The 20,833-nt window shown below is 44.5% G+C and overlaps 1 protein-coding gene and 1 long non-coding RNA gene across 2 annotated transcripts in view; one reads left to right on the forward strand and one right to left on the reverse strand.

Annotated features, from left to right (window-relative positions):
* Positions 1-20,833, forward strand: part of LOC140504140 (calmodulin-binding transcription activator 1-like) — a 1,000,289-nt gene that overhangs the window by 894,447 nt on the left and 85,009 nt on the right. Inside the window, exon 9 of the mRNA XM_072608745.1 lies at positions 1,861-1,995. Coding sequence (XP_072464846.1) covers positions 1,861-1,995 — 135 coding nt within the window. The remainder of the gene's footprint in view (positions 1-1,860; positions 1,996-20,833) is intronic.
* Positions 1-20,833, reverse strand: part of LOC140504142 (uncharacterized) — a 143,178-nt gene that overhangs the window by 44,251 nt on the left and 78,094 nt on the right. The gene's annotated exons all lie outside the window — the stretch shown is intronic.

A 20,833-nucleotide genomic window follows, 5' to 3' on the forward strand; every position in this document is an offset into this window, starting at 1 on the left:
GATAGTGCAGTGGATAGAGCACTACCCTAAAGTCAGGAGGACCTGAGTTCAAATTCAGCTCCAGACACTTTACTAGCTGTGTGACGATGGGCAAGTCACTTCACTCCATTTGCCTCAGTTTCCCCATCTATAAAATGATCTCAAGGATCCTTTCCAGCTCTAATCTTTGGAGGAAGCAAAGACACCACCACCACCCCCCCCACACACACACATATACTTGAATCCATCATCCTCAATGGCACAAAGAGCTACTCCTAAATTCAAGGAAATAAAGAAACAGAAGGAAGTGCTTTGGAGGTAATCTGAGAGGAGCCCAGGCAAGGGGGCACAGACTCTGAATATCTCAAAAGCCTTGACATGTAGTAGGAATACAGAAGTGGGGGAAGGGTAAAAGAGGGAGGGGGCTTTAGCTCAACAACAATCAATTTGTCCAAATCCTTCCCTTTTCAAAGAGGGAAAGTCTCAGAAAGGGAAAGGACTTTGTCAAAGATCACATGGAGGCCGGTCCATAACCAAAGTCCCGGTGTCCTGATTCCAGTCAAATGAGAACTTAGCAAGAAGATGGGGATAAGGATTGGGACTGGACTTGTGATTTCATTAGTAATCAGAACTCCCAGTGAGGAAATACCCTCTTCTCATGCAAGTCAGCACCTTCCCTACAATGTTTGGTCTTAGAGAACTGTCTAGAACCCAAAGGGAGGAGTGATGCTTCAATGACCTTTTCTTTCTTTTTTTTCTTTTCTTTCTCTCCTTCCCTATCCACCAACAATTTGACAAAAAACGAAAACAAAGTCTTTGTAAGATATGTCTAGTCAAATAAATTCCCACGTTGGCTAGAGTCAAAAATGCTTCTCTCGTTCTGCATATTTAGCAGATTATCTTTCTCTGAGGAAGTGAGGAACATTGATCCTCTGGAATCAAGGCTGATCATTGCATTGATTAGAGTTCTAAGGTCTTTCAAAACTTCATTTCCACGAGGTTGTTGTTACAGTGTATGTTGTTCTCTTGGTTCTTCTCATTTCACTTTGCATCATTTCATACAAGTCTTTCCAAATTCCTCTGAAATTTTCCTTTCATCATTTCTTACAAAGCAATAGCATTCCATGCCACTCCTACACCATAATTTGATCAATCATTCCCCAACTGATAAGCACCTTCTTGGCTTCCAGTTCTTTGCTTTAGCAAAGACAGATGCTAAAAATATTTTCATACTTATGGGTCTTTCTCCTCTTTTTAAAAAATTTTCTTTGGAGCATCCTGGCCCATCTCTTTCATTCCTTCATGTCTTCAATGATATCCTCTGCTTCGCTTTTAATTCCTTGCTTGTAATAAACCAATCAACAAGCACCTAATAAGCACCTACTATGTGCCATGTACTGCATAATGTGTTGCAATCTTCTCAAAACTACCAGATGTCTCTCCACTGCCCTCTGGAAATTGCAAAGTTGTTTGATTGTTTAATAACCTCAAATTTCTTCCTGAAACAAAGGCTCATCTTTCTGATGTCAATATTCCTGCCAGCATGGTTGTATGTCTTTCAAGACAATGGAACTCTAGGGTCTCCAAAGACTTGAAAATGAAAAACAAATCAACCACCATCATCTAACATGCAACAATTCCAATGAAGGCTTGAGTGGGATTAGTTCTAGGGGACGGGACAGAGTCAGAGGAACTAAGGAATAAGAGTCAGTCAGAGAAGGCTTCCTAGAATTGGGAGTTTCCATGAGAGTTGAGGAAGTTCAAAGGAGAGGCAGAACAGGTATTGGTGAATGAGCCTTGGAGGGTCATTTGAGGTGGGTGCTAGGTTGAATGAACTCTGCCATCTCCTTTCATTCTGATTTTCCATTCTTGTGTTTGCAGCTCATGATACTGGCCTTGTGACCCTACAAGTTGCCTTCAACAACCAGATCATCTCTAACTCAGTGGTGTTTGAATATAAAGCCCGGGCTCTGCCCACTCTCCCTTCCTCGCAGCATGACTGGCTATCCCTGGACGGTAAGAGCAGACCCTGGAGCCTTGAGGGGCCAGGGACTAAACAAATGTTGACCTGTGAGTGTTGAGGGGAGGAGGGTGACAGGATCACTATCTTCAAACCTTTGAAAGGCTATCTTTTGGAAGAGGGCAGAACGGGGAGCAAAACGGGGTAAGTGGCCAAGAGCTTCTGAACTTAAGAACTGTCCTCAGAATTAGATCCTCATCAGAGGTTTGCAAGCAGGCATGATGGCCACTTGTCAAATTTGGCCACTTGTAGGGATTCCATTTGGGCCATAGTTTGGCCCAAACATGTGGCTGTTAAGGTCCATTCCTCTCTAAAAATGCTGCAATTAATGATGCTTCTAGGTGATATTTCAGGTCACATTTTCTTTAGTTTTTATTTTGGTGTCCTAGTTGTAGCTGGAACTTCCCCCAATCAGTAAGCATTTATTAAGCCAGGTACCACACTAAGTACTGGGGATACAAAGAAAGGCATAAATAAATAAATAGACCCTCCTCTCAACGAGTTCACAATCTAATGGCCAAGACAACATGCAAGCAAATATATACAAATATGATATAGACAGGAGAAACTGGAGATAGCAGCGGAAAGGCTCTAACATTAAGGGGGGCTGGAAAAGGCCTCTTGTAGAAAATGGGATTTTACTTGGGACTTGAAGAAAGCCAGGAAGGCCAGGAGACAGAGAATCCCAGACATTGGAGTTGTGACTGAAGTGATCTTGGGACAATCAATCAATTAACAAGCATTTATTGAATACCTACTCTGCTCCTGGCATTGTGCTATGTTATAGGAAAATAAAGATAAAAAAGTGAGTGGCAACAAACCCTGCTTAGCCGGACTGTGGAGTGGTGAAGGGGAGCAATAGGCAGAAAGAGAGTTAACAGAAGACTATTCTCTATGCTGGCTTGACCAGACAGTGGAGTCTGGTCAAGAGTGATTTCCCTAGGAATTACAGTGTCTTCCCTTATAAAAACAGATACACATACAGCCAAAAGAATAATGTCTCATTGAGTGCTATTTCCCATTTGTACTGTTCCCAAGAGTTTGTGGGAGTCATTCTGTCAAGCACAGTGTCTCTTAGGGATGGGAATTGTGTCTCAGTTTCCCAGGGCAGTAATTCAGAAAGGATAGGCCTTTGTATACGCGAGTGGTTCAGTGACTAGAGCTCTGGCTGTGGAGTCAGGAAGACCTGAATCCAAATCCTGACTCAGATACTTATTAACTGAGTCACTCTGCCTGCCTCAGTTTCCTCTTCTGTAAAAAGGAGGTGATGATAACACCTACCTCATAGGTTATTGTGAGGGTAGAAGGAAATAATATTTATAAAGTTCTTTGAAACCTTAAAGTGATATAAATGCTAGCCATCATCATTATTACTATCATGCCTTAATTACCCCAAGGGAAGGCTTAAAATCTAATGTAATATATCCAGGAGCAGTGACATCATCACACAATGCTCCAGGTGTATTCCTGCTCATATTCCAAGGAGGGTCATGAGCTGCCAAAGGTACTTATGTATGGATTGGGACACTGGAAAGGGAATGGATGGATGGATGGTTGAATGGATGGATGGATGGGATGGTTATATGGATTTATTTAGTATTTGCTTCTTGTTAAGCTCTATACTAAGTCTTAGAAATACAAATACAAAAGCAAACTGTGTCTCTATCCTCAAGAAGCTTACATTTTAATAGGAGAATTCAGCGCTTTGAGGGGAGTGATGGCCAAGGAGAGGAATTTTTGATTTGGAAAGTAACAAGGATAGTGAGTGGAACCATAGGGAAGTAGATTGACACATCCTTTCCAGTAGTAATGGTAGTGTTGATTGGTTATGTTTCCAGAACTGGAAATCAGGGAGTGAGGGTATGAGGAGGTCAGTAAGTCAGCTGGTGAGGTATACAGGGGGTAAAGTGAGGCATGGCTGGTGTCAACCTAGATATAGTGGACTACATGAGGTACTCACCAATCATGGCCAGACCCAGTGGGGCCCCAGAATAGGGGATATAGAGCTAAACCAAAGATATATAAATGTGTCAACTGCCACAGGTCTTGCAATGGCCCTGACCCACTCCCGGCCAGATGGGAACCCTTAGATACTTTGCTACTATGGCAGTATGGTGTGATGGACAAAATACTGGTCTTGAAATCAGAAGATCCGAGTTCAAGTCTTGACTCTGATGACTATCTACTCCATGACCTCTGTTAGCCTCAATCTTCCCATTTGTAAAATGAGAAAGTTGAATTAGAAAACATCTGAGGTCTCTCCAGCTCTAGCCTGTGATCTAGTGGTCTGTAAAATAGGGGTAATAATACTCACACTTCCTACCTTGAGGGGGGCTGCACTAGGTGACACCTGACATCCCTCTCAGGTCTAAGTCTATGCTCTTGTAATCCTACCTCACAGAGTGATAGGGAGAAAATACTTTGTCAGTCTGAAAGTGCTGGAAAAATGAGAGCTGGCAGGGTTGTAGATTTAGGACTGGAAGAGACACCAGACACTCCTTAATCCAGCCCATTTGTTTTACTGATGAGGAAATCGAGGCCCAGAGAAGTTAAATGATTTGTCCAAGATTGTACAGGTTCTTATGGCAAAGGTAAGACTTGAACGCGGGTCCTTTGATTCTACTACATGGGATACTTTTGATGCTGCTGCTACTGCTGTTGTCATGTTTATTATTGTAACAATTGACTGATTCCCCTGAGGCTTTCCCACTTTGACGTCCTCCCTACCCCAGCCCCAAACTCCCACTGGGCCTGCCTGCCCACCTTCCTGACTCAGTGAATTTCTGGGTTTGGTGACATCATGTGTGCTCAGGAAAGCCAGGCACCAAGGTCCCGGGTCGCCTCAGGCACTTTGATCTCCAGAGCCATGACAGAGCTGAGTCAGTGCCAGTCCTCTGAAGGCCCATGAGCCTCAGCTCTGGCCAGAGCTGGAGAGAGGCCAGCATGGATCTGAATGTGTTCCTCTGAGAGAAACCATAGACAGAGTTGCCCTGGGGCCCCGTGGGAGGGATTACATTTCAATGATGAAAGCTGCCAGGGAGCAAGAAAGCAGGGGAGCCCTGAGGAATCTTCACTTCTCCCCAGGTGGCCTTGGGAACCCCTCTGAAGCTAGGTCAGCTAAGAGGATGCCAGGACCAATGAAGGAACCTGGCTTAGACACAGAGTTTTCACAGAGATCAAAGCCCCGCCTTCCCCCCCCCCCCCCCCCCCAGAAAACTTGAGAAAAGAAGCTCTGGCCCCAAACTATGATAGTCCAGAAGACAAACTAAATTGTAAAAGTGCTATGAGGGGAAGATGATGAAGATGGTGATTCAAGTTAATAGCAAGAGATGGATGATAGTCAAGAGCAACCTACACTTACTATTTCATTCAGAATGCAAGGCTTCATCTGCAGTGGTGCCAGGCATTTATCAAGGTCTGAGACCTCCTATTCAGGTAAAAGCTGGGGAAGGTGAAGTTTCTGCTCACCTCTGAGCCAGGCATCCCATAGCACATCCCCTGAGGACTCTGTATCCTGAAAGTGCTGGGACTCCAGCAGAAGTCAAGCCAAATGTCTTCCCCAACTCCCATCCCACTGGGGAGAAAAGGACAAGGTAGTAGTAGGGTATGGTGTAAAGAAGGTGGGCCTCAGAGTCTGGGTTCAGATCTCACCTCTACTGCTTACTACTTGAGCAAACTTCATGAACCTTAGTTTCCTCATTTGTAATATGAGAGTGTTGGGCTAGCTGGCCTCTGAGATCTCTTCAAGTTCTGAATTTAGGCATTCCTAACCATCAAGGCTGGTGATTAAAATTCAAGGACCATGACTAGGATTGGTCCCCTCTACTCCTGTAACTCTGCTCTGTGTTAGGTCAGTCGGATTAAGACCAATGGGTGGTTGATATTGACTTGGACTCAGAGCAGGCTAAAGAATGGGTCTGATCCAGCCTGGTTCTGGGAATGACATATGTCAGGTTTCTATGTCATCAATCAGATCCCTTGCAGGGTTTCCAACAGTCTTTCCTCAAGGCCATATTTCAACTAAGATCAGAGGGAGTATTTGTGAAACCTTCCCTCCCCCAGACAGGATGGGATTTTGACTCCTAGAATTGCCTTGGAGGCCTCCCAAGGAAAGCGGCCCAGCTCTTCTATTTACTCATTGTATGACCTTGTGCCTTCCAACTCTAAGTGTTACAACCTGCAGCCTCCCCAACACGTTTCCCAGAATTTCTTTCCCCCTTTAATCTCCAGAAGTTTCCTTCCCCATCCCCAAAGGAGCCGTTTTTCTGTTATTTCACTCTCCTAAGAAGTAACTCAAAAGAAAATTGAAGGTGGCCAGAACCAGGGCTTTGTTCCCATCTCTCTTTTTATGAGAAAGTCCTGGAATCCAAATCCATGGTTAAGGAAAAGGGGAGGGAAAACAGGAGAGAAAAGGTAGCTTTGAGCTGAAATTCAAGACCAGTGGCTTTGACTTCCGTTCCTTGGGGAATTCTTGAATGGCTCATTAGAGAGATGGTTGGTGCACATCTAGAAAGGGAAACAACCATCTCAAGGAATCAGCATGGCTTCATCCAGAATCAAACACACCAAACAAACCTTATTTCCCTTTTCCAGGAATATCAATTAGGAATATTAATCTGACAGATGAAGGAAAAGCTGAATATAAACTCTACCTCAATTTTAACAAAGTTTTTGATAATATTTCTCATTCTATTCTTATAGAAAATATGGAGAGAAATGGCTGAGATGGTAATATAATTAGGCAGATTCAGAACTGGTTGGACAGTCAGAGTCAGAGGGTAGTCATTAATCATTCCTTGTCAACATGGCAAAAAGTCTCCGGTTTAGTACCCAGGGACTGTGCTGTTGATCATTTTTGTCAGTGACTTGGATAAAGACTTTGATGAATTTGTCAATGACACCAAGTTGTGAAGGACAGCTAACAGGATTGACAGGAGCAGGAAAGATCTTGCCAGGCTACAGCGCAGAGGACCTTAATGTTGTGTGCGTGTGTGTGTGTGTGTGTGTGAGTGTGTGGGTGTGTGTATATATGTATATATGTGTATCTACATACATGTATGTCTACATATATGTATGTGTATATATATTTGTATATACACATACCTGATGAATGAGGCATCAAAGCACAAGGGAAAGATTGTCAATTTTGGATTCAGACAATGATCAACAAGCATTTTTAAAGCACTTACTATGTGCCAGGCATTATATTACATGTTGAGGATACAAAAACACAATCCCTATCTTCAGGGAGCCCGCATTATAACAGTGAGACAGCACAAAAGCCACTAAGTACATACAAGATAGGTGGAGAAGGCACTACTGGGGTGCGGGAGGCAGGAAAAGGTGAGAGTTGAGCTGATTCTTGAAGCCAGGAAAGCCAGGGATGGAGGGGAGAGCAAGAGCATTCCAGGCACAGAGAACAGAGGTCCAGGGGAAAGGTGCCAAGTCTGAAGATGGGGAGTCTTGTGGGAAGATGTACAAGGAGGCCGGTGTCCCTGGACCACACAGTACATGGAGCAGAGTCAAGTATCAGACAGCCAGAAAGGTGGGAAGGGTCCAGGTTAATAAAATACAAGAGTTAACAGATGCAGACGGTAAAGGACACCATAGAGGCTTTGTCATGGTCATATCCACACTTAATAAAAATCAGAGATCAGAAGCTGTGGTTGTTGTTTAGTTGTGTTCCACTCTTTGTGACCCTATTTTGGGGTTTTCTTGGCAGACATTGGAATAGTTTGATGTTGCCTTCTTCAGCACATTTTATAGATGAGGAAGTTGAAGTTAACAGGGTTAAGTGACTTACCCAAGGCCACACAGCTAGAAAGTATCTGAGGTCAGATTTGAACTCAGGTCTTCCTGATTCCAGGCCCAGTGCACTATCCACTGCATCACCTAACTGCCTTAGAGATCAGAGGACCTGGATTCAAAGCCCAACTTTTCTACTTTATTACCTGGGGGTGACTTTGGGCAAACTTCTTCTCAGCTATGAAATGGAGAGCTTCCACCAGCTGCCTCTGGAGTCCCTTCACGATATTCTGTAGCCTGCTGTGTATCAAACTATATGTTGGGTGGTGTCAGAAGATCCTGAAGTCAAATCAGGTTAACAGGCATTTGTTAAATGCCTACTATGTTCCAGTCGCTGCACTGATAAAAAGATAGGCAACACAAAAACCACAAAAACCACCGTCTGCTTTCAAAAGGCTCATAGTCTAAAGAAAGAGAATGTGCTGGTTCCTGCCCTCAGAGAGCTTAATCCGGTTAGGGAGAGAGGACAGAGAATCATAGAATATTACAACTGGAAAAAACCATAGAGAGGATGAAAGCTGGCAGCCTCCTTTTACAGATGGGGAAACTGAGGGGCAGAGGAGTTAAAACCTAAGAGATCTTTCAGAAGCAACGCATCCACAAATGCGTTTGTTCCACAAGCCACATCTGGACCTGTCTTTATGATCACGTCCTGTCCAGGGCACACTGAGTCCCTGGCTCCTGAAGGGACATGATGAGAGATCAGAGAAGCCTTGGGAGGAACAGGAGCAGGTTTAGAGAACAGGGATTGGGTCTTGCTGTGTCTCTCATCAGTCACTGATATACTGTTTACCGAGGGCTTCCGATCAATGGGAAGGGCTCTCACTGGTGTTCTGTGGTCAAAGGAGGTGAGGAGGGAGATGAGAGATTTCCTCTCAAAGGAGAAAAGAATAGCAGGTGAAATGGGGAGAGGGCAGGAGGGGGAATTCTTTCTCTGAGCAAATCCCTTGTTATGAATCTTGAAAATAGAATGAATGGTTATAGAAGTAGAAGCATCTTCTCTGTGGTTTCCCCTTCTAATACTTCAATCTATATCTTCCCCTTCTACATCCTGCCTCCTCCACCCATCTTCCTGGTGTTAATAAATAGGTTTGCTCATTTTGCTTTTGAAGTCTGCTACCAAAGTTCCTTCTGAACATAGATATGCATACACCCCCACTTATACAATTATACATACATACATACATACATAGCACTATGTTGTTGTTTAATCAGTTAGTCATGTCTGACTCTTCATGACCCTGTTTGTGGTTTTCTTGGAAAAGATACCGGAGTGGTTTGCCACTTCCTTCTCTATTTATCTTTTCCTAAAGTGTCATTATTTGACAGACATTCACTATATTATCAGTTTCAAATTTTACAGATGAGGAAATGGAGGAAAGTAAGGTTAAGTGACTTGCCCAGGGTCACCTAGCTAGTAGGCATCTGAGGGTGGATTTGAACTCAGGAAGATATATATATATACAATTTATACACATATAATTATGCTTATGTATAATTTATGCTAATATGCAGATACACACAAAGCATAGATTCGTGCATATATGCATATATACAAGATCATGTTGTATCTAATCACATGTACCTTGCTTTGCATACAGACGCCTGCCTGAAACCATCTCCATTTTAATCCATGATTTCAATGTTCAGAGCACTCCCAGGGTGGAGCCTCTGTCCATAATGCAGATAGATCAACAAGTTCTCTGCAGCTTCTAATCAGAGAGACTTGTCTGGAGCACAAAGAGATTAATGACCACCTAGGCTGCATAGTAGTATGTCTCAGGGGCAAGACTCGAACCCAAGTCTTCCTGACTCCCAGAGACCCTCTCTTTCTACTCCCCTAAGCGGTCTGTTACTCATATGCACAATGCCCCAAACGTGCATACACATTCATTGACAATCATGAAGTCACACTTTGTTCAATCATACTTGCGTAGACATAGGAATGTGTCAAAACATTTAACTGTGCACATGTATGTGTGCACATGTGTAGAAAAGAAACACTAAGCATGCACACGATCACACCTACACAGGATTGCATGCCTATGACCAAAAATATACATTATGCACCTACACTCTACACGTGTGTGTATCTACCTAGAAATGTACTGTGGTACATGTCTATGCTGGTGTATATGCAAAGTCATGTACACAATCACGTGCACTCTGCAGTCATCATACAAGTCTGTACCTGTGAACACCTGCAATCACAATTACATGCACCTTTATTTACATGTATGCACACATACAGCTGTCCACACACACATGGGGATTGGGGGCTATGGGCTGCCTCTGAGATGAGCACCACAGATACCTAAAGTTGGTGCCCCACAGTCATTGTCCTACGGACCAAGAGGATGCAGGCTGCAGTATCTGCCAGGGGTATTGTCTGTGCCCCTCACGGGGTGGGTTCCCACTGAGAGCCTTTTTGCTAAGAAACTACTGCGGCTAGCCAGACAAGAGGGGGCAAGCGAGGAGGAGAAGGGCTTCCAGCTTACTTGGCCTGGCTGTGAACTGTCCCCAAGGAAGAAGCTGTCAGTGGCCCCAGCTCTGGCAGTGCCAGGCCACGCCCTTCTCCCTCTCTCCCATCCCATTTCTTCAGCTCTTTTGTCAGCCCAGACTGACAGTTAGTGGGCAAATTCTCAATTAGAGCTCGTTATGAAGTGAAATGTGTGTGATGTGGTAATGGGGAGGGGGAGGGGGAGAGAGACAGAAAAAGGGAGAGAGAGGGACAGAGACAGAGAGAAAAACAGAGAAAGAGAGGGAGAGAGAGACAAAAAGAGAGAGAAGAAGGGAGAGAGACAGAGAAAGAGAGAGAGATAGAAGAGGGGGGAGAGAGAAAGAGAGACAGGGAGAGAGAGAGACAGAGACAGAGAGAGAGAGAAACAGAGAAAGAGAGGGAGAGAGAGACAGAGAGACTGACAGAGACAGAGAGAGACAAAAGAGAGAGAAGAAGGGAGAGAGACAGAGAAAGAGAGAGAGATAGAAGAGAGGGGGGAGAGAGAAAGAGAGACAGGGAGAGAGAGAGACAGAGACAGAGAGAGACAGAGACAGAGAGAGAGAGAAACAGAGAAAGAGAGGGAGAGAGAGACAGAGAGACTGACAGAGACAGAAAGAGACAAAGAGAAAGAGAAGAAGGGAGAGAAGGAGAGGGAGGGAGACAGAGAAAGAGAGAGAGACAGGGAGAGACAGAGAGAGAAGAGGGAGAGACAGAGAGAGAGACACAGAGAGGAGAGAAACAGAGATAAAGATAGAGACAAAGAGAGAGAAGAAGGGAGGGAAGGAGAGGGAGGGAGAGAGGAAAGAGGGAGGGAGGAAGGGCTGGGGGACTGCAGCACCTCACAAACTAGGGCATTGCTAACAGCACGCACACACAGTCACACACGCACACACAGACACACACGCACAGACATGCGCGCGCGCTCACACACACACACAAAGGACAGCTGCAATGCAGAGGCCCTTCAGGGGAAAAGCTTGAATAATTGTACTAAGCAGGGCTTCTCAGAGGCCTCTGCCTTCATGCCCACATCTCTGATTGCAGCAAAGCACCAATTTATTTAAAGGGCCAATGTTTCTTTCCAGAGCCAAGAAAAATAAACCCACCCAGATGTTCTCCAATGAGGTCTGAATGTGTGTAGCTCTGCTTAGGGGTCAGAACATCTCTCTGTGTTTCTTCTCCATCCATCACACTCCTCTAAACTCTGGGTCCCACTCTCTTCCCCAGGGACAGAGGAGAGGAAGGCTTTAGAGAAACCCAGCAAGCTGAGGGCAAGTTGACAGACATTTTCAGATTAATGTGCAGGAAGGCTCTGGATCACATGTGGTCCAGATCTGCTCACGTGAATCCCAGCTGTTGCTTCTTCTGCATTTTTGTTTTACCCAGTCACCCTCAGTGTAATATACCACACATTCAGTTCAACTAACATGTATTAATGACTGATGTGGATATATGTTTTTTAATTATTTTATTTGTTTTCAGTTTTCTAAAATCACTTCCATATATCTTAGATTTTTCTCCCTCCCTTTCCCTCCTTCCCCCCTCCCTCCCTGAGATGGCATGCAATCTTATATAGGTTCTACACATGCATTCCTATTAAATACATTTTCACCTTAGTCACGCTGCATAGAAGAATTAAAATGAATGAGAGAAACCATAAAACAAGACAAAACACAACATAACACAAGAGAAAATGATCTGCTTCATTCTGCAATCCAATTTCATAGTCCTTTCTCTGGATGTGGAAGGCATTTTGCCTCAAGAATCCATTGGAAATTTTTTAGATCCTTGCATTGCTGTGAAAGGCTTCCAGAAAAATTACTCACACACTGTGGTTGTTGCTGTGTACAAGTTCTCCTGGTTCTGCTCCTTTCACTCAGCATCAGTTCATATAAGTCTTTCCAGATCTCTCTGAAGTCTTCCTGTTCCTCATTTCTTATAGCACAATAGTATTCCATTACATTTATATACCACAGCTTGTTCATCCACTCCCCAATTGATGGACATCCCCTTGATTTCCAGTTTTTGACCACCACAAAGAGACCTGCTATAAATATTTTTGTACATGTGGGACCCTTTCCCATTTTTATGATCTCTCTCAGATACAGTCCTAGAAGTGATATTGCTGGGTCAAAGGGTATGCACATGGAAATATGTTTAATATGATTGTATGTATGTAGCCTTTATCAGTTTGCAAGTCATCTTGTGGAGGAGGGAGGGGGGACATTTAGAACTCAAAATCTTATAAAAGTGAATGTTGAAAATGAAAATTTAATTAATTAATTTAAAATGTGTTAAGTTTCAGGGACACAAAATCAAAACCAAAATGAGCCTGCCTTAAGAAGGCAGGGGACTGTTACAGTGTCTATGCAGCTAAGGAAATACAAAGTAATTTCAGGAGGGAAAGGCTGATCATCACCTGAGGGATCAGGAAAGATTCCATGAGGAGGAGCACACCTGAGCTGTACTTAGAAAAATGGGAGATTCAGGGAGGCCAGAGTAAGGAGGGACCACATTCCAGGCTCCTGAGACCACTTGGACAAAGGATGGAAGTGGCAGGATGGATGTCATGTGGAGGGAGCAGTGAGTGGGCCAGTCTGAAAACGCAAAAGGGAAAGTAATATGAAATAAGACTGCAGGGGAAGTGGAGCCAGATGGGTGAGGGCTTTCAATGCCAGACTGAGGACCCCCTTTTATCCTAGAAGCAATGGGGAGAGATGAAAGGCCTCATCAGCTCTGTATGTTAGGAATGTCCTTTTGGCAGCCTGTGGAGGATGGAATACAAAGGGGAAAGATATAAAAACAGGAGAACTAATTAAGAGTCTGTTGCAATAATCCAAGCTACAGATGATGAGCTCCTGGACCCAAGAAGAGGATTGTTGAGTAGACAGATGGGGACAGATGAGAGAGATGTCATGGAGGTAGAATCCCCAGATTTGGGACATGAAGGAGAGGGGGAAGTTAATGATGGTTCTAGTTTGAGAAGCTAAGTGACATGCTAACAATAGACATGGGAAACCTCAGAAAGTTTGGGGAACATATGAATCCTGAATTTCCAAGTTGGGGGGTCAGGAGAGGACTTCTGGTCCTTGAACTGTTCCTAGGCATTCTAAAAGGTGGTGCTGAGAAGGAAGTGCATTCTGGGACACTTGCCTTCCAGGTCCCACTAAAGGGGTAACAGTGGCTTCCCTGATGGCAGCTCAGGGACTTAGGTTTGGATTGTGACTTCCTGAAAATCCCCTTCTTGAAGCAGTTATTCAGAAGGCCCACCCACTGAGGGAAAACTCAGGTAGAGAGAACAGGAGGAAGAGAAAAATATGAGGGGGAGAAGAAAAACGCAGCCTCTTTTCTAGCTCCTCAGTAGTTTGGTCTTTGTTCACGTGCCCCAAAACTCTCACTTGGCCAGCAGGTGCTCAAATTGGCCAAGGGAAAACAGGAAGTAGTGGAAAGTGCCCTGGGCTTAGAATCAGAGGACCTGGGCTCAAATCCCAATTTACTAAATACCATCAGATGTCAGTTGACCACTTGATTCCTCCATCTGCAAAATGAGGGTGTTTGGAGTAGATGATCTCTTAAGTCCCTTCTAGCTTTAGATCCAATGATATAAGCCCAATCCCTTCCCCTCTCCCATATAGCAGCTGAGTCAGAGCTATAACTAGGAATACTTTGGATGGGGGCAGGAAGCACAGTCTGATCTCAGGTGTGATTACACTAGGAGAGTGTCCAATCAATCAAAAAATATTTATTAAGCACCAACTACATGCCAGGTTCTGGGCTAAGTGCTGGGGATGCAAAAAGGGGCAGAAAAAAGTCATTGCCCTCAAATCAATGTAATGGGGTAGGAGGCAATAAAAATATATGCAAGGCAAACTGTATACAAGGTAACAAATAATTAGCAGAGGGAAAGCATTAGAATTAAGAGGGGTTGAGAAAATATTCTTGAAGAAGGTAGAATTTTAATTGAGAATTAAAGGAAGTCAATCTAACTTTCATCCCCAAAGAGGATGGGCACTATAGTAACAGGTCTGAGAAGAGGGTGGCCCAGGGTTGATTGTGCTGAGCATGCTGATGAAAGACATTGAGGTCATATGTTGTGTTATCATAGGAAGTATGCCTTCTCCCCATGGAAGAAATGCACCCTTTCATTGGTAACCTTGTGCTAGGAACAAATTCCTGTTCATCCTATCTGAGTTTCTGGTCTGAGCAGGAGTCTAATCTGTCCCAGTGCTTCTCCTTCATCATCATCATCATCACTGCTAACATTTATATAGTGCCTCCTGTGAGTCAGGCACCGTGCTGAGCACTTTACAAATATTATCCCATCAGATCTTCATGATAACCTAGGTGCTTTTGTTGTCCCTATTGTACAGAGAAAACTAGAAAACTGAGATAGAGGATCAACAGCTACTCCATGTATGAAGCCGAATTTCAGTCTTCTTGACCCAAGCCCAGCACTCTAACCACAACTGTCAACAAGTTTCAATCCATGAAACATTCCAGTTTTTTTCTCAGAAATCAGCCACCATGTTTCTTTGAATATTTCCAAATAGCCTCCAGTTTATTTGTTTTTCCAGAAGCAGAGACACAGAGGTCCAGGTGACTGGGCTTTGTTTTGTTGGGGGAGGGAGGAAAGAGCAGGGAGCTAGTTCTGCATTTCCCGAAGTAGGGGATCCCTGAAGATGTCACCTTTGGTCTCCTCTCAAGATTTTAAAAACCACTGTCAATCATTCAGTCAACAAGCATTTCTTAAGTGACCACTGTGTGCCAGGCATTGATAGGTGCTACCAACACAAAGACAAAAATGAAACCATCTATGGCCTCCAGGATGTACGTTGCAAAGTACATGGTAAATGTAGAAAATGAATGGGAGGTTGTTTTGGTGGGGACATGGGGGGAGTAGCACAGGGGCAGTAGGCATAGTAGGACATCAAACCCTGGAGAGCAATGGCATATCTAGGTTGCCCAGGCCAGGCTGGGGAGCATTGGAGAACTGTGCCTGGAAACTGTTTCTGTGAACTTTCTCTTTGGCCTGAGATAATTATTGTACCAAGCTGCTCTGCAGCGGTGAGAGACCTGACTGTCTGTTTACACATTTTTTTTGTCTCTCTGCCTTTCTTTCAAAAGATAACTTATAAATGGCTATGACATGGTATTCCTCCACACACACACAAGGTTAAAAGGTCTAAAGCCCTGCTTTCCAACTAGAAAAAAGCAACCTCAAACCTTCCAGGGAGCCAGAATCCTCTTTCAAACAAACACAAGTGGGAAATACCCCTGGTATTGCTTCATAGTATTTCTTGGAGAAACAGTATGGCACCATGGAAAGTGTACTGACCCTGAATTCAGGAGCCCTGGGTTCAAATCTTTCTTTTGTGTGACCTTTACTTCTTAGGGCCTCAGTTTCCTCATCTGTAAAATAGAGAGGATGGAGTAGATGGCCCCCCAGATCCCTTCCATCTCACCATTTGGGACGCTCCATCTCATTCTGACTTGTGACTGGGAAAAGGAAAAACTCGGCTCCCCTCTCCTGCTTTCCCTTTCTTCTTGTGCCTTGCCTCCCTTCCTAGAGCTTCCACTAAGCAGCTTAGATTGTGTTACTCTATTTTTAATTGCTCTTTGGGCTCAGCTCTGCCAGGATCAAAGAATGGTCTGTGATCAACAGCTTCATTCTGCCAAGGGCTGAAGACAAGGTAGGAATGTAGCTTTCCTAGAATTTTGGTGACTTGGTGAGAGCCCACTGTGGCCAGCCAAGGAGATGATGTTTTGTCATCAAGGTAGGAGACTCACGCTTCACTAAAGGGGGAGGAGGAACTGTCCCACTGTGGGCTGAGGCTCAGTGGGTGATCCCTTTGCCTGATGAAATCTCAGAAAAGGACAAAGCAGCCAGGGAGCTTGGGGGCTGACCCCACTGATGACAAAGTACAGCAAGAGATCCACCTGTTATTTAGTTGGGTACCTGGGGCAAGTGGGCATGGGGAGAAGCTCTCATGGGGTGAGGCTACCAGGTGCTGTGACTCTTGATGGGAAGCTGAGATGGGGATGGAGATTAGGTCAAGGGGCTGGGTTCTAGACTAGGCTGGAGAGAAATCTTTCCGAGAACAGAGAGGTCAGCATCTTCTAAATTCATACAGTAAATGTCATATAGCAAGACCCCAGTCAACCTACCCTACTTATGAGCTAGGGCTAGGGACTGGATCTGTCATTTCATTGGGACCCCTAGTTGGGAAACACCCTATACCAATGCAGGTCAACTCCTCTGCAACTTATTGTCTTACTCAGTTGGGGTGATACTGATAGGCTGATTGAATTGACCAGGATCTTATAGCCAGCATGTCAGAGAAGAACCTGAACCTAGATCCTCCTGACTCCAGGCTAGCTCTCTATCCTTGCTGTTGCTCCTACTTATGTCCCTGTGCCCTAGTTACTGACTATAGTTTAGTTGACAAAGGATAAGAGATTTGTTGTTAAACATGCTCACAGTCCCTATCCCAGAGTTGAGCACATAAGCCCACTTGGAGTTTTCTCTTGTTGTAAAGATTCTTTCCCCCACCATTCTCATCTATGTACTACCATTATGGCTTGTCAAAAATTTTACCCATCTTTTAAGGCCTACCTGTAATGCTTCTAGGTAGTCTAGTAGGGAGAAATGGGTTCTGAAGGACGTGGAGTGACGGCAGCCCCTTTCCCCGCACCTGGATACCCCTACAGCAGCTGAACCAAGCAGCAGCTGCTCATGATGGGACCTCTGCTTGTATTCTTCAGGGCGCCAGCTACTAATAATCAGGCTGGGGATTCTTGGGTAGAAGAAACCTATGATTGATGGGAAGGAATTGTGTAAGGAGAGCCAGTGGAAAGGACCAGAAGGGTCAGGCTATTTCTACCATAACTACAATGCCCATGGCTCTCCTCCCCTTCTCTTATCCTTGTAGTCATTAGGAATAACGCAAGATGTCTGTCTCTGTCCAAGGTCCTGGCTCATGGTGGCCCAGAGACCACACACCACATGTTCCTAGAGAAGGGTGTCCTCAATTATGGGCATCACAAATCCCTGGCACCACTGCCTGCTCAAAGCCTTCTTTTGTTCCACCAACAGAACAAATCCCTTTCCTCTCTACATTCCTCATAAAATGCTTTCACAACATGAAAGCATCTATATGTGTTAGTTATTATTACTCTTACTATACTATTACTTATTACCTATAAAGAGGCCCTAGAGTTGGGAAGACTTGAATCCAAGCCCCACTTCTGCTGTATGCTGGGCCAATCATGGAACCCCTCAGCAGCCCCATGCAACTCTCCAGGACCCTACATTTCAGAGCAGATGTCAGTCAGCATTGGTAAAGGGACTTTACTCTCCAGAAGCTTCTAACACCAATAAAATCACCAGTATGTCAAAATAAACATTAATTATAACCCCCTCCATGGTATTCACCAGTTCCAGAGTCATTTATGCTTGCCATGTGCCTCTACTGCAAAATTGTTCAGGGAAGGGGCAATGGCTTATCTGCCTAGTGCTAACTAAACTACACGTATATAGCACTGAGTGTAGTCCTTGGCATATTGCAAACATCCTGTAACCATTCACTGAATTGAATGGAAAGAGATGGGTTGAAAGCAAGGCTAAGCTGGAGCTTCAGAACTGTTCACATCACATTGCTATGTGGTGACGTCCCTTACCTGGGCTGTGTCCCTCACTAAGAGCCATAACTCTATAATAATTTGGGGTTTCTGTGAGCTGAGTTCTCCTGTCCCTGGTGTGTGACTTGAAGGCTGCATGGTGTAGTAGAAGTGGAGCTGGAATTTGGTTTATGTGCCTGGTTCTGATACCTACTAACCATGACCTCTGGACAAGTCACGTACCATCTCTGTGCCCCAGTTTCTTCATTGGTAAAATGAGGCTGCTCTTACTTTGATGTCTGCCCTCTGAGGTTGCTGTGAGGGAGGTGCTCTGCAAACCTTAAACCATCGAGCCAGTCTGGGCCGTTGACAAGAGCAGCTGTCACTTCCAGTGCCCAGAATATTAACCTTTACAAAGCAATTTGCACAAGTTAGGTCCAATAAGAAAAGAGCTGACCCTGGAGCCAAAGTACTAGGGTTCAGAGTCTACTTCTGACACCTTTGACAAGCCTCATACCCTCCCCAGGCCTCAGTCTCCTCATCCGTAAAATAAGAGGGTTGGACCCACAGGTCTCTGAGGGCCATAGTAGTTCTACGGCCTCATTTCTTCTACACTGAGGGTCAGTGACCATCCCATTCACCAACTACACAGAAAGTAGACTCAGGAGAGAAGCCTAGTCTGAGATTTCTGCTTGAACCTTTCACCACCTGCTTTCTAATTCAGCGTGGACAGACTGTGTTTCCCTATGTGATGCTCAGTCCTAGAAGATGAGACTGCTGGAGGCACTCTTTACTATCATGCAATTCTGATGCTTTCTAATATGCATAGGTGTGTGCACACCTGGGGTAACATTCTAATGTGTTTTCAGGTAGTTTCCCCCCATACCTTTATGCTGACTCATGGGTTGGAACAACAAAACAAACAAAACTCCCTGTGACCTTATGGGAGGAAATGGGTGAGAATTATACAGGATGGGTAGGTATAAACGGATTGCCACATGCATTATTAGAAAGATCGTCCACACCAGTCAGATCACATCTGAGAGTCTTTTGAGCCTTCAGATTGAGAAGAAAGGGTGAGTGAAGCCTGTTTTGTGGGGAAACTGTCACTCTCCATGAATTATCAAAGAAGGCCTCAGGTGGATCTTATCTAGAAGATTGATGGAAGGACCTGAATACACATCTCTTCAGATGACTGTGATCCTTGCAGATGGAGGCAGCGTGCACCAGGAGAAGACTATACAACCAACAAAATACTGAAGTAAAAACTGAATTTGAATGCCCAGTCTGCCACTTTTGTACTACATGGATGACCTTGGGCAGATGCCTTTGTCTCTCTGGGCCTCAGCTCCTCATCTATAAAGTGAAGGGATTGGTTTCAATGGTCTCTAATGATCCCTCCAGCTTTAAATCTATGATTTTATGAAGTGCTTAGAACAGTGCCTGGCATGGGCATAGGCAGTATATAAAAACTGATTCCTTTCCCTTTCCCATGATGCTCAAAAGTTCATCTTTTCTAATAGCTTCCTGGATAGCAGCCTGTAGACTAGACTTTGCCTGGAATGTGCTCCCTGCTCCCTTCCCCCTCTCAGAATCCCCAGCTTCCCATGGATGTGCTCCAATGCCACCTCCTCCACCTTTCCCAATTCCCCCTCTCCCAAGGTGGGGATACCCTCTCTCCCTCAGATTACTTGGTACATATTTCACCTCTGTTTAACCTGGTGCACACTATAGTCTTCCCATTAGAATGGAAATTCTGTTAAGGATGAATATTGCTTTATTTTTGTCTTTGTAACCCCAGGCACTTAAGGTAGTGCCTTTGCGTATGTAAGTACTTAACAAATGTTTATTGAATGAGTGAATGAGTGAGTGAGTGAGTGAGTCAATGAATGAAGGCAGCAGGATCTGTAGGAAGGAGAAAGGGAGGAGAGCTGGAGTCAGTTTGTTAGTTTGGGGTTCTTTAGTGTTTGCACCACAGAAACAATGATCCTCTGGGTGACTTAGGAAAGCAGCTTTGACTGGGAATCAGAGTTGCTGGAACTTGAATTTGGGTATGGATTTTTGTGGGCATCATTCACCAATTCAATAGGCATGTATTGAGCACCTACTAAGAGTCAGGCACTAAGTTAGGTGCTCGAGTCATTCAGTCGTTTCAGTTGTGTCCGATAATTCATGACCCTATTTGGTGAAGATACTGGAGTGGTTTGCCATTTCTTTTACTAATGCATTCTCATTTTACAAATAAAGAAACAGAGGCAAATAGGGTTAAGTGACTTTCCCAGGGTCACACAGCTATTAAGCATCTGAGGCCAGATTTGAAATCAGGTCATCCTGACTCCAGGCCCAGAGCTCTATCTGTTGCACTGCCCAGTCACCCCCAGCGTTGGGGATCCAAATACAAAAATAAAAGACCCTGCCCTCAAGAATCTCACATTCTAGTGGGGGAGTGGGACTGAATGAGAGACAACATGAACACTTAGATATAAATACGGAATAAGCACAAAATAATTTCCCAGGTTGGGGGGTACAAACTAGGAAATGAGATGAGGGTAGGCCTAGTGTAGGAGGCTGGACTCAAGTTAAACCTTGAAGAAAGCTAGAACTGCATTCCAGGCCTGGGGGACAACCTGTACAAAGGCAAGAAGGCCCCCTCTCCAGAGTCGAATTCCATCTCTCACTAGCTCTCCACCTTTGCTGATATCGAGCTTAGATTGACTTCTTTGCCATTCCTACCTACTGCTCCTTGGTTTGGGTTGATGGGGACAATAGAGTCATGTCAGTTTAGCCAGGGGGCTGAACAGGTTGTCACAAACGACTACCATTCCAAATGCAGTGGGAAGTTGATCAAGTTAATATACCTGGCAGCTCTTAATGAAAAATGTCATTACAAACATATGGGATACTAAATCCTT

This window comes from Notamacropus eugenii, chromosome 5 (genome assembly GCF_028372415.1).
Source record: "Notamacropus eugenii isolate mMacEug1 chromosome 5, mMacEug1.pri_v2, whole genome shotgun sequence".
In the NCBI taxonomy this organism is placed as follows: Eukaryota; Metazoa; Chordata; class Mammalia; order Diprotodontia; family Macropodidae; genus Notamacropus; species Notamacropus eugenii.